Source organism: Hypomesus nipponensis, chromosome 7 (assembly GCF_054491055.1).
Source record: "Hypomesus nipponensis isolate SF chromosome 7, ASM5449105v1, whole genome shotgun sequence".
NCBI classification, from domain to species: domain Eukaryota; kingdom Metazoa; phylum Chordata; class Actinopteri; order Osmeriformes; family Osmeridae; genus Hypomesus; species Hypomesus nipponensis.
This window is the reverse complement of record NC_140367.1, coordinates 6848396-6869338: the sequence shown is the minus strand read 5'-3', so window position 1 is coordinate 6869338 and position 20943 is coordinate 6848396. Positions and strand designations below refer to the sequence as shown.

At 46.9% G+C, this 20943-nt stretch overlaps 1 protein-coding gene across 2 annotated transcripts in view; it reads left to right on the top strand.

The window, feature by feature from the left end:
* The window catches only part of magi2a (membrane associated guanylate kinase, WW and PDZ domain containing 2a), a 120450-nt gene that overhangs the window by 55651 nt on the left and 43856 nt on the right, over positions 1–20943 (top strand). For both annotated transcript variants that reach the window (XM_084701117.1, XM_084701118.1), the window contains exons 3-4: positions 16019–16138; positions 19031–19246. In XM_084701117.1, the coding sequence (XP_084557243.1) occupies positions 16019–16138; positions 19031–19246 (336 nt within the window). The remainder of the gene's footprint in view (positions 1–16018; positions 16139–19030; positions 19247–20943) is intronic.

Below are 20943 nucleotides of genomic sequence, written 5' to 3'. Positions count from 1 at the left end.
GACACTTCCTAGGCAGGGGGAGCCCTCTGCTGTAGCCCAGCCCCCCAATCCTCCAACCCCCCAGTCCCCCAAACCCCTAGACCCCCAGTCCCCCAAACCCCTAGACCCCCAACCCCCCAATCCCCCAACCCCCCAGACCCCCAACCCCCCAGACCCCCAATTCCCCAACCCCCCAGTCCCCCAACCCCCCAGATCCCCAGCCCCCAGACCCCCAACCCCCCAAACCCCTAGACTCCCAACCAGCCAGACCCCCAACCCCCCAGACCCCCAGCCACCAGACCCCCAACCCCCCAGACCCCCAGCCACCAGACCCCCAACCCCCCAGACCCCCAACCCCCCAGACCCCCAGCCACCAGACCCCCAGCCTTGAACAATAAACCACTGGATGTCAGGTGGCCCACACATCTTTAACATCTGCATTTGAAATGACTTAATTTGTGTTCTTCCACAATTTCAAATTTGATTGCAGACCTTTTTGTAAGGTCTGTGGGAGCCTGGGTCTGTCAGGTTGTTTCAGAATGTGGTTGTTAGGGTATGTTGATTGAAAAACCAAAGCAAAACTATAATCATCCTCATTTGGCCCTTTGAATGTTCCATATGGAATTGTATCTTCCCAGTCCATGACAAATGAAAACACATTTCTGGCACTAGAAAAATAATTTTTGTGGCGCTGATAGTATTATTGGAAAGGTGCCTGGGTAATAACTCCTGTCAGAAGTACAGGTCTAAAATAGATGGTGAAAGCCTAAAGTGCTGGCTGATCAGTCCTCACTCCGTAATTTCACCAGTGTTTTGTGGACTAGCGTGGTAGCTACTTGTTATGTGCAAATGGCCCAAAGAAAGCTCTTTACCCATTTATTCATCCAGTACACTGCCCCACCTCCCTCTCTCTTTCTTTCTTGCTCTCTCTCTCTCTCTCTCTCTCTCTCTCTCTAATGGCTGGAGACTATGCTGTCCCTGTTCTCCCCTCCAAATCTTACTCTCTAGGGGGTAGAGTGGTGGAGCCAGCCTGTCAGTTTCCTCACTGTGAGTGAGAGGTCAGGTCATCCACTTGGGAATACTTTGAAGTTCCACACGTGTCCTGTCACAGAACAGTGTTGTTTCAGTTGGATATCATGTCCTTGTTTGTTCAGCTACAACCCTTCACAAAGACCACTTTGAACTGAATGATTGCCTCCTTCTCTAAAACACTTGGCAAAAAACCCTCTCCAAAAGCACTTAAAGGATGGTTAATCTTCTGACACTATTGTCCAAATTATTCACTTGCCACATACATCAGATGACCCTCCAGATACTTGTTTGAAAAAAAAGCTTAGCTTTCCTTCCTAGCTTTCTGTTCCTCCTTATCTCATCTCCCTTTGAAGAGATGCTTATCAGCGAATAAGAGATAAAATAACAAAAAATATTTCACTCGGTAAACCTCAGTCTCATCTTGTAGCAATTTTTATTTAGCTCTGCACAGCAGGTATAGGACACGAGAAATGAAAGCCAAGCTTTGAAGTCTTCATTCTCTAATCTGGAGGTCCTCTTGTACGCACCTGTGTGTGTGCGTTTGCACCTGTGTGTGTGTCTCAAAGTGTGTATATTGGAGTGTGCTTGTGTGTGTGTGTGTGTGTGTGTGTGCAGAGGTAGTTAACCTTTACCTCCCTATGCCTTGGCTTGGCAAATTAGCTTTGCTTGTTAAATGCCACGATATTTCAGCACTATTAATTAGATGTGGGCAACGAGCACAGGATGTCTGGACACAAGGGTTTGTGTGCACGGCGAGAGAAGAGAGAGATTAGAAACAAAGGATAAAGGACCTTTATTTGGCTTAATCCCTTTGTTCGAGGGTCTGTTTTTGCCTATTTACTGGAAATGACTGAGTAGATGCTTCACTGTACACTCAAATCCTCCCTAGACTCACTTCCTGACTGGCCCAGGGATCAAGTGTTGCCAAGATCCTCTTCTACACATACAGACATGTAGACACAGAGACACTCACACGCAAGATGAGACTCACATGACTAGTCTAGTGCACAGTGCATACTAACACGTTTTGATAAACAGTCTCTGACACACCGGCTCACACACCTGACAAGAAGGCAGAAGAACAAGAACCCATCTGACACTTCACACACACACAAACACTTCACACAAACACACATGGATGGATGGATAAATAATTTACTAGAGCATACTGTAATATACAGATGGACATAGATATGGATGTGCAGCCCTATTCTGTGGCAGCTTCCAGTACAGAGAGCAGAGATGTGATGGTTCTCTAATGTCCTGTGGCAGAAGAGGAGAAGGGATTAGGGCTTACTAATGAGATAGACAGACCCAGTTTCTTTTAAAATTCGTTTTTTCAAGAGAAAAGTTTCTTTACACACACACACACACACACGCGCGCGCATGCACGGCCACACTTTCAAGCCCTTACACACAAAAACACAGACCTTGAGCCTTTCTGTACAGCAATTGAAAAAAGTTGCAAACAGGAGGAGGGGAAGAAATGATAACCCGTCCTTCCCCCTTTCTTCTCTTCCTCCTTCTCTCCCCCCTTTCCTCCCTCTCTCCGAGGTGTTTGTGTGTATCTTACCTCTGCAGACAAACGCTGGGCTGTTTGGAGCATCTCTCCCCTGACACCGACGCTCCATTACAAAACATTTTAGAGCGTGTAGATTAATAGGAACAATGAGCCAGGGTCATAAATATGCATTTGCCATCCTGTCGGGATAAGCGCAATGTCTTTCCACTTCATTTCTCTCTCTTTTTTTTCCTATTTTTTCCTCTCTTTTTCTCTCTCTCTCTCTCTCTCTCTCTCTCTCTCTCTCTCTCTCTCTCTCTCTCTCTCTCTCTCTCTCTCTCTCTCTCTCTCTCTCTCTCTCTTCTCTCTCTCTTTCACTCTCTCTCTCTCTCTCTGTGCCTCTTCTCTTGTCCCCCCTCCTTCTCCCTGGGTCTTCTGACTGAGTGCTAGGTTAAGCTTGTGATTCAGAGGCCTGGTGATGAGACTCTCTCAGAGGAGAGGCAGGAGAGAGACCAGGGAAAAGAGAAGCAGGAGTAAGGCAGATGAGAGAGGCAGGGGAGGGACAGGAGGAGGCTGAGGAGTGTGTGTGTGGGGGGGGGGTGTTGGGGGGGTGAGGGCTTGCCAGGCCTGAGAAGCAGTCATTCTGAATGTGTTAGACGGGTCTGGAGGGGAAGGTAGTCTTCACACATCAGCCAGGTTCTCATGGTGAACATTAGGTACAGGTCCAGATTGTTGTGTTTAGTTTCAGAGGAGAAGATCTTTATTATTGATGGACCAGGCTGTGTTGATGCACACAGAGGAGGTAACACATGGCAGTTGCAGGCGACAAATCCTGCCGTGCATTGCAGTAAGAACAGATGAGGAATGTGACATAGGGCCCTCGCCCTGGTGCACGCGTGCACACAGCCGGACACCATTCCCTCCACACATTCAGCACTTCACCTCCATACACAACACACACAGACACACCATCCACACTCAGCTCCACCACATTAGCACCCTGTACACTCTTACACACCCCACACACCCTATACACACACCCCACGCACTCTCACATGCACCTGACACACCACCTGCACACACTCTCACACACACACAATCACACACACACACCTCACACACACACACCTCACACACCATATACACACAATCTCACACATGCCCACACACCACATACTGTACAGTCACCATTCCTGTCATATCAGAAACACCCCTATTCTCACCTGCCACTCACAGTAGCCTGTTGTAAAGACAGGGTTTGTCAAATCGTGCTCTACGTCTTCGAAGCTTTTATATCTGCAGATAATCAGTTGCCCCCTGCCACACACACACACCACACACACACACACACACACGACCGTAAGGAAACAACGACACACTCAAATTGTGTGGCCGTGGAGTTTATAAACCTCCGGATGATGAAGCATGTTCTTTGGACAGCAACCCAATCAAATGTTAAAGCATGTCTGTCAAGACACACACACATGCTCAGACTCTCTCTCTCTTTCTCTCTCTCTCTTTCTCTCTGTCAAAGAGACTCTCACAGACTGGACACAGTGGCATACCATGAGTAAGGTTGTCGTCATGTAGTCAGTCATCTGTGGCCCTGTACCTCAGACTCAGGGTCTTATCTAACTTTAGGACAACCGCTTCACTCTGCCCTCCCTGGAGAACTGTCCCTCCACTAAAAAGAAACGCTCTTCTTATCCTCTTTGAAGTTTTTTGCTGCACGGCTTTCAAGTATCATCTATCACTGCAGCGTAATCATTTCCTTCCGTGTCAGAACCGAGACTTATTATTCTACGGATTCTCTTTCCGCCCTGTCCTCAATCTCCCTTTCATTTCACCAGACTAGGACTGCTTGCCCAAGGAGCACAAATACAGTAATTAAGATACAAACGCACACACACATGCATACGTACAATTGCACGCACCCACAAGCACACATACACACACACTGACAAACTAATACACAGGGTAAAGAACAAACCAGCATGCATTTCAAATCTCAATATAGTCTATCAGTCCTCTACGGGGTTTTTTCCCTGCCATGGTTATTTGTTTTTCTTTTTTTCTGCGGGTGCGTGTGAAAAGAGGCCCCCCTGAAGTGCAGGGCTGGGGGCCCCAGATAAGGGGCTCCCATCACAGCTCTCAGGTGAAGGCTGGAGCTTCACGCACCCGCTTATTCATCTCACGACACACACAAACACATTCACACACACGTTCATTAGCAAACACGCCCTCAGGCAAACTCTTCCACATGTATTCCTCATGCACACGTTAAATGATGCATACGCAAGCGCATATCTAACCCCCAGTCATGTGGATGGCTGGGCATAACTGTGCTATCAAGGCACTGAAGCCCTTCCATACGTCACAACGCCATTCACAACTCAAGTGTTCATGATGTAGGTTAGTGTTTGTCCCTCACTCCATATTCAGGTATCATTACTCTCCAGCATGGGGGATCAGGATGAGTGAGAATGGAACTTGGTGAGTAAGAGATGAGAAAGGTTAGACTAACTACAAGCAATGAATGAGTCACTTTCCCCAGATGGGCAATCCTGTACAGCACCACTTCACCACGATGCTCTGATGTATCATGAAAGAATGAACTCTCTGACACTCTATTCTCTCTCTGTTTACCACTTTCATCTCGAGGCCACATGCAAATGCAATTAGACTACTTAAGTCAATGAAATTAATCAGGATTTAATTAATCAGTTAGAGCAATGGTCTTACGCACTTATCATGTTCTTAGTCATCCTGTGGGTTGATGGTCTACCATGCCATTTACACCGTTACACATCCCTTAAGTGCATGATGGTTTCTTCCCATCAGGCTTTGCGGGAGCAGCTGCACAGATTTGTGTCAGAGACTGGGGGAGAGAAAGAGAGAGATCCATCGTTCTCGATTCCCTTTCCTCCTCCTCCTCCTCTCCGTTTGTCTCCCGGGACGAGGAGGAGAAGAGAAGTGTGTGAGGGACAGAGGTGTGGCGGAGGGATGTCTGGGCGGAGAGGAACAGTTCCTGACCCTGGTGTGTCGTAGTTCCACTGAACCAGTTGATCTCCAGGAATCAAGCTCTCACTACAGCAGCTCAACTCAAGTTCTGTGCATGATCGACCAATGAGTTCCCCACAAATCGACCTTGGACTGTCAATGATCTTATATTATCTATGCCACTGGGTATATTGACCAGCGGGACATGTTAGTATTGAGTTTGAGCCTGTTGTCTTCCTGATCTGCAGACAAACCATGTGTTTGTGTCCTTGGTCTGCTGAAGTGTTCAACCAAAACAAAAGTAGATGGATGCCTCCAGGGTTGTGTCTTCTTATTCTCATTTATGCCATTAAGCTGCTTATCTCTCTCTCTCACTCACTCACTCACTCACTCTCTCTCTCTCTCTCTCTCTCTCTCTCTCTCTCTCTCTCTCTCTCTCTCTCTCTCTCTCTCTCTCTCTCTCTCTCTCTCTCACACACTTTCTCCCCCCTCACTGTGCCCTTTGCCTACGCAGTCGTATTTTGATAGAGCGTGTACATATATTATTCATCTGATTGACTTCTCCTAATCGCCTCAAAAGTGCCGGAATTAATCATTTGAGAAATCCGGTCATTTGCATGCTGTCAGGGGAGTTTGGTCATAGAGAATGTTCCAGACTGACTTGTACACTTGAGGACTGGAGCGTTGATCCTGGGGAACTAGCGAGGTGTCGGCCAGGACAGCCACGCGGAGAACAGGGGGCTTTTTTTCACTTGGGAGAAATCAATGAGGCTGGATATTCAACACTACTCAATGGCTTTTATGGTGTCCCATAAAAGAGCCCATTGAAAAAGTATATATGGCATGAGATGATTTCTCTGTGGGTGAAATTGGATTACCCTATACTGTAAAGCCGAAGTGTCTTGGCTTTTTCTTGCGAGCGCAAGCGAGAGCACTCGGCCCACGACCATTAAAGGGGACGTGAGTGGGGGGAGGAAAAAAAGGTAATTACATCGGTGGAAGTGGTCATGGTGAGCACCTTTAAAAGGATCCAATTAAAGTTTGTGCAGAGCTGGCAGTCCGGTCACTGGGGGTTGTGGGACAGCACAACCCCCCTCTTAAGGATCTGGTGTAAGTTGTTCTGCTTGCTCTCTGAACGGAGGCAGGTGTTAGGCTGAGCCTCCTCACAGTGGGGGTAGGGGTAGAAGGGCAGGTGCAGGTGATACAGCATTATAGAAGAGGGAGGTCAGGACATTTGATCTTGTATGAATGGACACGGTTGTGAGAGAAAGAGAGAGTTCTTTAAAACCTCTGCTGGATTGTTGAGGCAGGCTCCATTTTCTTTTCTCATATATGCTGTGTACTGTTAGCCGTTTCCAGAACGTCCACGCATGATTTTATTATGTACATGTTTTTGTTTTGAACTGCTTTGAGTGTCTTTCATGATTGATCAAAAGCACCATGGTGATGAATTAATAAATGGTGCTTATAGATGAGTATCTCTCTTTCTCCTTTCTCTCTTTCTCCTTTCTTTCTTTCTTTCTTTCTTTCCTTCTTTGGTTAGGGTTTCTCTCTGTGTATTCTCTCTCTCCTCACTAGCCTCTCTACTGCACTCTCCAGTGTTACCCGTCATGTGTATTAAATGTGAATGAAAGAGCTAAAATGCTAATCAGGCACGTAATCAATGCAGGTTACAGACAGCGGTCATAAACCATTACAGAGAAAGCACACAAAGGAGAAAATAGGCTCTCAATTGTCATTCTGTCCAGAGTACCTACTCTATCTGAATCTTAATCCAAGCCCCCACCTCAGTTTTGTGAATATATATAAACATAGTTTTCATTATTATTCATACAAACATTTTCCTCAAACCATTATTTTCTCCAACATAGCGAGTCAGTTAGTATGTTTCCAAGAACACATTGTTTGCCCTGAGCAAGAAACAGCAAGCTGGAAGGGAGAGAAAAAAGAAAAAGAACATGAAAAATGCAATGTTTCTTAATTATTTATGATTTTCATATTAACAGTTTGAATATTTATTTGAGAACTGTGAGTCTGAGTTTAAGGTTTGTTGTCAGGAAGGCTTCCACGTAAGGTACTTAGCTGTTTTATTGTTCCGTGGTGCTGTCGAGAACATCACAATTCTACAATGCTGAAGAATATAATTATGATGTATCTATTGTCAATAGTTTCACACATGAAGATGAAGGATATTGATCCACTAAGGATTCAAAAACTTTTTCAATGGCCTTTTTGACTTTAACACCACTGTACATCTTGGGCTAGACTGGGACCGTCCAGAGTGCTATGTCTGGGGCGATCCTCTCCACACTTCAGTCGCTCCATAATTGCTGTTCTTGGGAAGACAGAGACAGGAGAGGGCATGGAGGAGACTATTTATTGTTCTCTGTCTTTAATCACACTCTCTTTTCATCTCCCTTTATCTCTTTCTCTCTTTATCTCTCTCTCTCACTATTTCTCTTTACTCTGTGTGTCTCTGTGGCTTCCTCTCTCCCTTCTCTCTCTCCATATCTCGCTTTCTCTGTAGCCCTCTATAGCTCTTTGTTCCTTCTGTCTGTTTGCCTTGTGGCAACTGTATGTATGTGAACTGCAACACTTTGCTTCTAATTGGAGCAGCCATTAAATCAACAGCAGGGAACTGCGTATAAAAAAAAGAAAAAAAACACAAAACATCACGTTCTACCTGCTTATCACTTTCTGTTAGCTTTCATGGAATATGTTCCAGCTCCTAAATTGTAACTCAACAGTATCCACGTCCATAAGGTGTCCCCCTACAGTCCACACACACACACACATTACAAAGTTTTTCTCACACAAATACAACACAACTTTATAGAGTAAAGCCCCGTGCAGACAAGCGTGCAGACAGACGTGCAGACAGACGTGCAGACAGACGTGCAGACAGACGTGCAGACAGACGTGCAGACAGACGTGCCGACAGACGTGCAGACAGACGTGCCGACAGACGTGCAGACAGACGTGCAGACAGACGTGCAGACAGACGTGCAGACAGACGTGCAGACAGACGTGCAGACAGACGTGCAGACAGACGTGCAGACAGACGTGCAGACAGACGTGCAGACAGACGTGCAGACAGACGTGCCTGCCGACAGACGTGCCTGCCGACAGACGTGCCTGCCGACAGACGTGCCTGCCGACAGACGTGCCTGCAGACAGACGTGCAGACAGACGTGCAGACAGACGTGCAGACAGACGTGCAGACAGACGTGCAGACAGACGTGCAGACAGACGTGCAGACAGACGTGCAGACAGACGTGCAGACAGACGTGCAGACAGACGTGCAGACAGACGCACAGCGCTGGTTGTGGGACTCGCAGCAGTGGGTCTTGGAGGTGGTGCTGAGCTGCTGCTGTAGCTTAACCTCTGGACTTCCAGGGCTGAGAGGCCTCTGTGTAGTGATCACCACCATGTGGAGAGTTGATTATTCTAGCCCCTGACCCACACAGCTGCTGGGTCAAATCCCAGCCTGGACTCAAGTGCCTCTCTCCAGAAGAATTGGCAGAATTGGCTCTTGACACTCAGGTTATTGTCAGTAAAATGAAGTCGGAAAAACTGAACTGAAAAGTGAGACTTGAGATGAAGCCTAATGGGGTCACCATAGTATATGTGAACCTGTTGTCTGGTAGGATTGCTGTCCTAAGCCTTTGGGCAAACCTGTTGTGATAGGGCGTTATAAATGAATAAGAGCCAGTGAGCCGTCCTGACAAACAGATTGTGTCATTGGGTGGTAATGTGTTCTGGCCTCCACAACCCAGCTGAGGGATTAGGCTGACACAGCAGCACACATTCACATCCCAGATCATTCCTCTCACACACACAATCTCTCACAGACACACACACACACACACACACACACAAACGTACACACGTGCGTCAGGAGGACAGCCCATCCGCCCCATCACACACGCAGCCTGAAACACACACCCACGAGGTCGCACATCCAAACAGATGACATCAGCCTCTCTCTTTAATCTGTGTGCGTATGACTCCCCCCCTCCGTTCCTCTCTCCCTTTACCTGTGTCAGCTCTGTGTGTGCGTGTGTTAGCTGTGTGTGTGTGCGTGTGTTAGCTGTGTGTGTGAGTGTGAGTGTGAGTGTGTGTGTGTGTGTGTGTGTGTGTGCGTGTGTTAGCTGTGTGTGTGTATGTGTGTGAGTGTGAGTGTGAGTGTGTGTATGTGTGCGTGTGCGTGTGCGTGTGTGTGTTTGTGCGTGAGAGAACGTCCGTGGAGGGCAGGCTCAGTTCAGTCAGAGGCACAGGGAAGCAGCTGTGCTGAAACAGACGTGTTGTGCTTCCTCTTCTGTTTGGATCTGTGCAGATTAAAGACTGTGGTCTGAGAGGATGGCTGCCTTTGTGCTGTAGAACCAGATCTCCTGTCAAGAGTCCCCAGGAAGCAGAATCGTTCTGCCTTTCTTTTTCTCCTGCCCCCACCATATCAAGAGAAAGCACTTTGATCCTACCTTGAGGTCCAAGCGCCACATAGGGACCAAAGACGATTGGTTTTCCGCGGCACAAAGGGAAAAAGGGACGGGAGGATGTCTGAAAGGCGATAAAAGAAGTTGTCCCATTGACACGCCGCAAGGAAGTAAGGAGGGAAGGAAGGAGGAGAAAAGGTGTTTTGAGAACTCGCTTGTCCCACAAGGACACAAACAACATGATGAAGTCTCTCTTTAGGGGTAGGTGCCTTTGAGTGTGAAAGTACATTTGTCCTAGCTTGTGTTTCATGTTGTATATTTAGCCTGTTTCAGTATTTGAATCTACTTTAAACCCAGTGTTTGCTCTTGAAAGTTTCAGTCTCTAGCGTTCAGGCAGCTTGTTTTTTGACAGGAAACGTTGTCCCCACTTCCTGAGAGGGATTGCTGGGTAGTTATTTAGAAGTCAAATGATGATGGTCCAGCCAATCAATACATAGCACTGCAAGGATGAGCTTTATGACAAACCAATCAGTCACTGTCAACACCTCTAAGCAGCTTAATCACTCACCCCTCTGTTTGACGGACTCAAGTGAGTGAGTACCACAGATGCCCCTACACAATCATAGTGACATCATCATTTAGGACTAGAGTACTCACTGCACTCCAGATTCCCTCTCAATCATCTTAATATACTGGGCAAACAGTAATCACGTTTGGTATAAATGGGATTTGAGCTAATTCCCCACATCACGCAGGAACAGTGCAATGTTAAAGTAACAACATTAATGCAGAGGCTGCAGTAGCTAGCAGCTAAGTAGGTGCATGGATACTGGGAAGTGAATGAGACTAGCATCCGAGAGTATTACAACTCCATGACTGAGCTGTAGTTCAGTATGATGACGTTCCTGTGTTGAAGTAGCCCGTTACAAACAGCCTGAGGACCCCTGGCCCTGCCTAGGAGTGCTCCTCTGCCCACATTGCATGCTGCTAGAGGACCTGTAGATAAGGCCAGTCACCCTGCTCTAACCTCCATAGCACCTGAGCCCTCGTTTCTTGTTTCCTTTCTTCCTTCCTCCTCCAGCCTCCCTCCTCTCCCCTCCCCATGGCCTTGTGTCCTACTTAGACCTCTCCGTGAATAGAGTCTCCAGTGCTTGGAAAAAGAAACAGAATTAAAAAGGAATCCACAGTATGTGCTTGTCCAAGGACCTGCTTTGTACGTTAAGCTCATTAGTACAGCACTGTACGTTGCTATTCAAGCAAAGACAGTGACAAGTGATGGCTCAAGTCTCTCCTTTATGTACATTTACATTTATGTATTTAGCAGACACTTTTATCCAAAGCGACTTCTAAGAGAGAGCTTTACAAAAGTGCATAGGTCAATGATCATAAACAACGAGATAGCCCCAAAAACATTGTGGGAAGCCATAACATGAAGGTAGTGTAGAAATGGCTTAAAGTTGTGCCGTGTTTTTGACGACCTCCTGTTTTTCCCAATCCCTCAGTAGTCCTCCAGCCGGTCCGAGGCCTGAGTCATCTGTGATTGTACCCTGCTGATGGTCAAGATAATGATTTGACTGTGTGATGCTGTTTACCTGGCAGGTCGTTACGTCTTGCCCTTTGTCTGGAGAATGCTCGTTCTCTGTCTCTATCTCTCTGTCTCTCATTCTCTCTCTCTGATTTGTTGTTTCTTTGTGTTTTGCCCTGTTGGACATGGTGATGTTCATGATGGTGTGTTGCCATGTGTAAATTCCGGCTTCCAATAACCTTAAGTGATCACAATAGATGTATTAAACGCTCAAACGCTCTCTCTCTGTCTCTTTCTAAATAACTCTCTCTCTCTCTTTCTGCTTCTTTCTCTCACTTTTTGTGCTGGTGTTCTGGAGAGGCTATCTGTCAATAACTTCGGCCTCGCCATTGGCTGGCTTTCTAGACAGCCACTCCAGGGGACCAATCCAATAATGGAATTCTGGGAAGGGTAGCAGGTGTCAGGGCTGGTCAATACTCAACTCCTCCAGTCAGTTCCCCCATGGATAGGCATAGTAGAGACACATGCAGCCTGTCACATTGGACTCTACTGAGACAGGCCTGTCCGAAAAAAACCTTGCAAGATAAAGTACCAGAGCCATACACTGGAGCTGTTGAAATATAAATCATCCGTATCATATTTCCAATGAAAACACAACTCCCCAATTCACTCAACTCAATAGAGATTCTAACAGATTAACGGATGCCTAATCAATACTCATTTGAGACTTGACAGTGCTAGTTAACAGTTAAAGAGTTTACAGAGCTTTTGTGAAAACTGGCAGTGAACATATCCACAGTCCAGCGTACATTACCACCCTGAGAGGGAAACAAAAGTGCGTTGAAAGCAGCTTTTGGTCGTGTCGTAAAGACCATCCCCGCAGAGCGCTGCCCTACACTCCTGCCGCCCCCGCCCCTCCCACCCCTGTGGCCGCCTGGCGCTGAATGGCACTATAAATCCACTCTCTAAAACCCAGGCATTAGCCGAGGCCCTCCGCTTCCTAATTGGCGAACAGTTAGATTAGGATCTCCACAATAGTGAGCGCTGACGCCATCATGGCCAGTAACAACAGGGGGGATTAGAGGGGTGAATGGAAGAGGCTGCCGTAGCCGACCCTGGCGGGGGCCTCGCTCTCGCCCAGCCCAGCCAGGCCTGGGCCTGTCGCCCTGGCTGTCACAACACCATGGGCCAGAGCCGCAGTCAGATGGAAACAGGTCTTATCAGCAGTCCTCTCTCGCCCCTCTCTCTCGCCCCTCTGTCTCGTCCCTCTCTCCCGCCCCTCTCTCTCGCCCCTCTCTCTCGCCCCTCTCTCTCGTCCCTCTCCCTCGCCCCTCTCTCTCTCCCCTCTCTCTCGCCCCTCTCTCTCGCCCCTCTCTTTCGCTACTCTCTCTCGCCCCTTGACATAAACCCTCATACTAAACCTTCCCTCTACAATCATTACCTAAAGCAGAAAAATAACCAGTTATTTTTGAAGGCAGGATGCTTGAAGGCAGATGCAGTACAATATGGAAGGCCTCTAAAGCCTGGCATAGTTTCTCTCTGGAGACCAAGGATATATAGAGGATCAAACCTCTCCTACAACACCAAAAACTGACTTTGAAGTGGAAGCCAACATGCAGATGGTTTGACATGCTCATTAAGCTCTCAAACACAGCCTACTGTTGTCACAGGCTCAATGTCCTAGGTGATCCAGTCGTATGGACCAACATTGATATAATGTAAATGCACTTGAGGGTCATGTTAAACGCATGATATAACTAGTCTACCGAAGTGTTGGAGAGGGCGGGCTTAATTTATTCTGCTGAATGAGCTCTGATATGGAAACACAAAGGGTGCTACCTGTGACCTGAGCACATGAAGTGGTGCTTTAAACAGCATGTTGAAGAGCTGACCCTATAGCCTCCACCTATGCAGCTAGCCTGGCTGTGTATGCCTGGAGAACACATGGGAGTGAAGAGGGGAGAGGAGAGCAGGACTGGTAACCCTCTGCCCACTCACCTTCCTCTCTCTCTCTCTCTCTCTCTCTCTCTCTCTCTGTCTCTGTCTCTGTCTCTGTCTCTCTCTCTCTCTCTCTCTCTCCTTCTATCAGAGAAGCACTCACACTGCCGTCCTTTTCCCTCACACACACCATCCTCGCCTCTCTCTTTCACCCACTCCTTCTTTCTCTGGAATAGATATTAGGCTACAGCGTTCAAACTGCTTTTTTATGTTTTTTCTTCCTCATTTTCTTTTTCCCCCCCTCTCTGTCTCTCTCTCTCTTTCTCTTTCTCTCATCTCTCCCCACTCTCCGGGAGTTCCAGAGAACATTTTGTACACAGAATATTCGGCTGCTGCTTCCAGGTCATTACGCTGCTTTCCCTGAGACAAATAGCTGGGTGTCAGCCACAGTCATCTGTGTTAATCTGTTTGTGTTAGACTCTCACACTCGTATTCACCATCAGAAGAAAACCGGTGACGTATATCTGCCTGAATGTTCTCTCCTCTTGCTCGCTCTCCCTCTCACTCCCCTCTCCCACTCCCACTCCCCCCCACTCTCTCTCTCTCTGCCTCTTTGAAACAGGACATTGACCAACAGGATGTTTGTAGTTGAACAAAAGTGTTCCCCACCCAACAGGGCTTCCACTGTCACCGGTCTTCAGTGATTTGGGCCCTCAGCTCGCCTTGGGATAAACCCAGCAACACCACCCAGCCATTTTGACAATTATCAAAGAAGTGGTTGGGCCATCGGTTTAGTGAAATACTCACAGATACTATTACGGTGTAGTCAGTTGAATATATAGCTCTCTTCCCCCCAAAATCACACAATTCATTAGCCATAGCACGTAACATACATTATATGTGTGTGTGTTTTAAAATGTTCAACCTTTGTAAAATGACCTTGAGCATAATGCATAATACATAATGCATTAATAACTCTTTGAGGATGACATTGTTGTCTTGCTACTTGTACAAACTGTCACCATAAATAAACCACTATTACAAAGTGCTTCTCATTATAGTGGCCCAACACATCAAAGGTCCTCTTTGAAGCTCTGACTGAACTGTTGCGGGTAATCTGAGACTGCTACACTGGCCTCATGGAGCCCGACTCACTGTCACACAAGTAGACAGAGACCAACAACTTAACCACACACACACATACACACACACACACTCATTTCACTCTCACACACAGAAGCCCGCCCACAAACCACACATACACACACTTGTGTGTCCTCTAGTTCGACCATCATCCTGTGCATGTCAACCAAGGGATGTGGCCTAATTCAGATCCTGACCCAGCCCTTCCTGCTTATCTCTCAACACACCGTGTCATAAAGAACTTTCCCAGCATGCCCTTTTTTGACATATGGCAATACTGTTGCTGCTGTTAGAAGTTAAAGTAATGCAGGTTGTTTGTAGGGAAAAAGGGATGTTAGGATATGATGCTTGAAAGTATGATCATGAAAAGGCTCTGTCCTGTACACACACACTGCAGTTCTACGTTTTAGGACAGCATCTCTGCAATAAAGAAGGATTTAACTGCAAGAAGACATCTTGAGCAGATTGTTTTTCCCACTTAAGAACACATTAATCAGCAAATTGAGCTTCAAGACAACATTGGCAGCAATTGAATGGCCTTGGTGGATTCATTTTATTTTCATTACGCCATTTCATGCTTGGACAGCCTGCAGCTAGATAGATGATGTGCCTGTGTCCAGCATCATCTCTCTGAAGAAAACACTGAGTGTCTTGCTCTGTTTTCTGCAAAAGAGACATTCAATTTGCACCAATCCTGACTCATCCTGTCACCATTGTCACCTCATAATGACATGTGACAGGTGATAAGAGCCTAGGGTGTGTGACAGGGGTGGCGCGTGTGGCCAATAGGCTTTGGCATCATCCTGTAACATCATAAACACTCTTGGTCTTGGAGAAAGTAAGATCCCGTCTGTGATGAATTGGCAATTTCACACTCATTAACCCATTTCCCCCCCCCCCCCCCGTGTGATCCAGGACACAACCGTAGCCAATCAGAATCAAAGGGATCAAACGTACCCTTTCCCCATGCATATATACATCTTTTTTTTATTTGACTATCCTGTTCCTCGTTCACATCCAACAGACCCCATGTCTCTCCACCGCCCCCAGCACTAAAGGCTGCCACAGGCCAGAGTACGCAGCAGCAAGGTCTCACACAGCGCTGGATGTGGGGCGCTCTTTATCACCTCAGTAGCTCTGAGCTATCGCAGCCAGCATCAATTAGACCAACCTCTGGAGCTGATAACAGCCTAATGAGAACACAGCTATGACTAAGCGCTCTGAATTGTGTTTGCATCTAGCATCTTAGCATCATAGCTCCTTCGGTACAAACCATTCAAATGCTGCAGTTATTGTGCTGAAGAGCTGGAATCGAATCAAGATTCAAATCGAGGGTTGTATTCAGGATTTTGTGTGTGGTACCGGGATTGTGCTAGGCCAATGGAGATGGTATAGTGTGTGTTCCTGAATCTTATGAGCTACTGTTTATCACTTCTAACTCTTCTTCTCTCCTTTCCTCTCTTGCAGGCACAACCAGGCAGCCCAAGGAAGGAGAGGTTCCGGGGGTGGATTATAACTTTGTTACTGTGGACCGTTTTATAGAATTGGAGAAAAGTGGAGCTTTACTAGAGAGTGGAACGTATGAAGGTATGTTTCACACTCATTCAGAACCACAACTAACACACTCTTTATCCATGTCATCATGTTTTGTAATCTAAAGGTTAGTCCATATCTCATTGCTAGAGTATATGTTATACATGTAATACAGTCCTCGAATGTGTCTTGTTGAGGTTTCTTCATGCTCAGTATTTTTACCTTCCTTCCATCTCTAATGGAATCTCAGTTCTCTCTCCAAATCAGAGAGAGGCTCCCTCCATCCTCTCTCTCCAAGTAAGAGAGAGGCTCCATTCATCCTCTCCAAATCAGAGAGAGGCTCCCTCCATCTTCTCTCTCCAAATCAGAGAGAGGCTCCCTCCATCCTCTCTCTCCCCAGGATGGGGGTGGCTCTAGACTAGCCCTCCTCCAATGGTCCTGCCCCTTCCCTCTGTCACACTGGACATCCACCATACTGTGCATAGAGGACATCCACCTCCCAGACTCAGTCTCCTGTAACAGGCTCCTGTACCAAGACGTAGTGCCTGATGCCGCTGCAGACAAACTAATTGCAGATGGTAAATTTAACGGTCGGTTGCTAGGAGCAATGTTGTTTTTTTTGTCGTTGACGGGAGCTGTGTATCACTTCCAGCACAGAGCCTCTACCAAGAGAACTGTCCTTCTGGGTGGCTGCACCACCATCATTTAGGACATTAATATGTAATGCTCAATTAGAGGATGGAGAGAGAAGCAGTGTGTGGGAGATGGATATGATGTTTTCTTTGATAAATTGACTGCAAGGAATCCAAAAAGTGAGCCCACGCTGCCAGATTAGTCTGTTAGGGATGCGTCCATGTAGAAGCAGAAGAAGAGCGGTGATATCGTTGAAGCTTTCACACCATGTTCTTGGATTCATTTCCAAAGGCCTCATCTAGAAAGGATTACCATTTCTTTATCCAGCAAACGCTATCCAAAGCGACTTACAAATAAAGCATAGAGAAGGCAGTAGGTGGGTCAGGACTGACTGTGGTTCAAACCTTTGGAGGTTTTACATGTCTTTTGGGTCAAGGGTTACACAACACTGCAGAGAAGCCCAGTTCAAGCCTACTTGCTTTTGAATTGATTTAAATGTTAAACAGGTTTTGCCTCTGCGAGTCAAAAGGTGTGTGCAGGTGTTAGGCTGCGAGGAGTCTGGGGTCTGGGGTTTCAATCCCTGCAGCCCTGTAAGATTTTTACGGCAACTGTTTCACAGAAACCATCCTCTATTTTTACATGAGAGCTGCAAATTATATTTAAAAAATGCAAGCTAGGATATTCAGTGTTTTGTTGGATTTTTTTTTTCAACCACAGTTACTACTCAGAGATACCAAGCTGACGTCTTACTATAAATCTCCACCAGCTTTTCTCAACCATCCCAAAACTGTCTGCAGCATCCATGTGAGGGCTTCTATTTAATACTCATCCCACCCTTGCATTAGAGTAATCTTGCAGGATTTTCACCCCTATTTTCACACACCACCAAGTCAGACTTCTCCTCCAGTCGCCCTCAAGCACCACTGAAATGATATTTCTAACTTCAGACTAATCTTGCTGGGCACCCATAGAGACTCACTGCAAACCTAATCTCCGGTCAAGAACCATGGCCTTGGAGCCCGCTCTTAAGGGAATGCAAGCACCAGACAACCTTAGCAGTTCTCTTTTTAACACACCACCACACTGTGGTTACAGATGCACGCACACATACACACACACACACACTCTTATCTTTACATGTACACTTCCTGCCTGAAGCCAGGCTAGGTACGGTATCTGTGTATCAGTACAGTACCTACAGTACAGACAGGCAGCACTACGAGACAATGCGTGGGGAGGCTTGGCAGGGCCCTCAGTGTGTCTGGGAGCAGACTGGGTGGGCTGAGTGGGTGAGGTGTGAAACTGTCAGGGAGCAGGAGCCCCAGGGGAGGGGCTTTTTAGTGGAACAAGCAAACGCTCGGCATTCTGGGGGCTGGTAACGCCGCCCAGATGAGGGGAGTGAGGCGACCCCGCAGAGCCCAGAGACAGACATGGTTATTCACTTAACTGAAGCCGAAACACCACACACTCACTAGGAATCTGTGCATGGTCTGATGAGGGGATTGGTGTACTGGGATAGCCCTGATGTTTCACTTTAACAAGGGTGAAATTGGCTTGGGAGGCATTGTGGGGGAGTAAATTAGTGTGTGTGTGTGTGTGTGTGTATGTCTGGATCTGTATGAGCGGTTCTCTTCTTTGAGCTGCTGGTAAACATGGCTGACCTTTAACCCTGGGCTTGTCTGTTCATGGATCACCTGGCTTTGAATGAAACATAATATTAGCCGTCTATCCCTGTCTCATTTTAGAATTTCATCTTGTTTCTCTCTCTCTTGTCTCTCTTTTCTCTTTCTCTATCTCTCTCTCTGTCTCTGTCTCTGTCTCTCTCTCTGTCTCTGTCTCTGTCTCTGTCTCTGTCTCTCTCTCTCTCTCTCTCTCTCTCTCTCTCTCTCTGTCTTTCTCTCTCTATATCTCTATGTCTCTCTCTCTCTTACCCTCTAAGGGTTGGAGTAGGGGAGCCAGCTAGTCAGTTTCCTCACTGTGATAATAATCTAGTGAAAATTAAGCATGAACTCGTTTAAAGTATGCCCTTCTCTTTTCCTCTGTCTCTCTCTCTTTATTTCTCCTCTCTCTCTCTCTTTTTCCCCATCTTCTCCCTAGGGATCCTCTTAAATATTAACTGGTTAAGTGAGAGGAAAATATCCAAGCAAATCTTATTTTAAACATCACCCATGCCCATGGACATCAAATGTGTACAAAATACATGTATACATGTTTTCTCTCTAACCATGTGTAAATGTGTCTGCGTGTACGTGTGTGTGTGCTTGTATATGTGCGTGTGTGTGTGTGTGTGCGTGCACATGTGTGTGTTCTCAGACAACTTTTACGGCACCCCCAAGCCCCCTGCAGAGCCCAGCCCCCTGCTGCTAAATGTAACAGACCAGATCCTGCCGGGCCACCGACCCAGCTCTGAGGGGAAGAGGAAGAGGAACAAGTCAGTCAGCAACATGGAGAAGGCCGGCATCGACCCCCCTGAGGAGGAGGAGGAGGAGAGGCCCGTCGTCAACGGTAACGGCGTTGCCGTCACCCCAGGTCAGCTTTTGCAGAGTCCTCCATCTCGCCAAGGGTTATCGTTGCCTCGCTGCGGTGACAGGGCTGCGCTAGGATCAGTAAGATAGAGCTGACTAGAAATTGTTCTCGTCAACTACATAGACTTGGCAACCATACTGTCACCATGGTAACCATGGGTACCTACTGTGCAACAGGATGCTTTTTAGAGACTGTTTCTTATTATTGACAGTTATCATGAAATTAAACATTTGAGGGTTCTCTCATTATATAGAACATGTCACATACATACCATATATAAATATGTGGTAATACCATTTCTAGTTCTTGTTGCATTCAAAACTTCCCTATATAAAAAAATCTAAATGAACAACGTACAAACTTTTACATTATGAACCATGTGACCTCCAATGCCCTCTGCCCTCATCGACTCTGCCAGTCGAATACTTTAGTGACCCGAGTTCAGTCTATTGTCTTGGTTACCACATAGCAACCGCCTCTGTTTTGGCAATGTCTCGCTTAGCAACAGGTTTAACAGCCTTGTTACGTGTCTTCGTTGGAAAAATATGCATAATTGTGAAATAAACAACATAGCATCAAATAAAAGACTGAACTACTACAACATTTTCCACATTCTTAAAAAAAAACATCTACACGTTCCCAGGCAGGTAGAGCTGCACACACACACGCACACACACAAGCTGGCACACACTCGCACAAACACACATACAAACATAGACAAACACAGCCTTGGAGCTGCGTACAGTGTGGAGGTTTTCTACCCATGTATTATCTGTCCCTCAGCTGAGGCAGGGTAGATGAGGCCTCTTCTCTGGACACTGAGAAGCCTGTCCCAGGGCCTGATCTAATCAAGCCTGAGATTCCACTAAGCACATTTGCTGGATCAATGAGATTCAGGTCCCAGTCGTCTCTCCACGCTCCCCACACTGAAAGCACAGACGCCGTGGGCTTCAGACAGGGCTTGCTGCATAACAGTCAAAAGAACTTCTTCGGTGAGAAAAGCCATTTGAAACCCTTGAAAGGCTCCAATATTGGCATTGGGATTATAATGATATCATTATTTGAATATTGATCTATAATTTATGGCTTCATGATAGTGACGCTGCCCTGTGTACTGAGAGTGCTAAAGTATTCTGTGTGTAGTAACATCCGAGGGCTCTCTGGAAGATGAGCCTGGGTCTCGAGCCAGCAGGACTCTGTTCTCTGGCTGTGTCCCACTCCCAGATACACAGTCCCAGATACACACAGACAGACACACACAGACTGACAGACAGACATACAGACAGGCAGACAGACAGACAAGAGAGACAGAGACAGAAAGGATAGAGAGGTCTGGTCATCGTAGTGTACACTGACAGAAACCACATTTCTAGATTCCTTGTCCCTCTATCCCTCCCTCAATCCATCAGCCCTTATATCCCTCTATCCCTCCTTCCATCCATCGTTCCCTCCAGCCCTCTATTCCTCCTTCCATCCATCAGCCCCTATATCCCTCTTTCCCTCCTTCCATCCATCGGTCCCTCCAGCCCTCTCTGCCTCCTGCGGCTCTGATCTCCCGTGAGGCCAACACAACATACTGCCACAACACAAACTAGGACACATAAACCACCCATCTTTCTCTCTCTCTCTCTCTCTCTCTCTCTCTCTCTCTCTCTCTCTCTCTCTCTCTCTCTCTCTCTCTCTCTGGCTCTCTGGCTCTC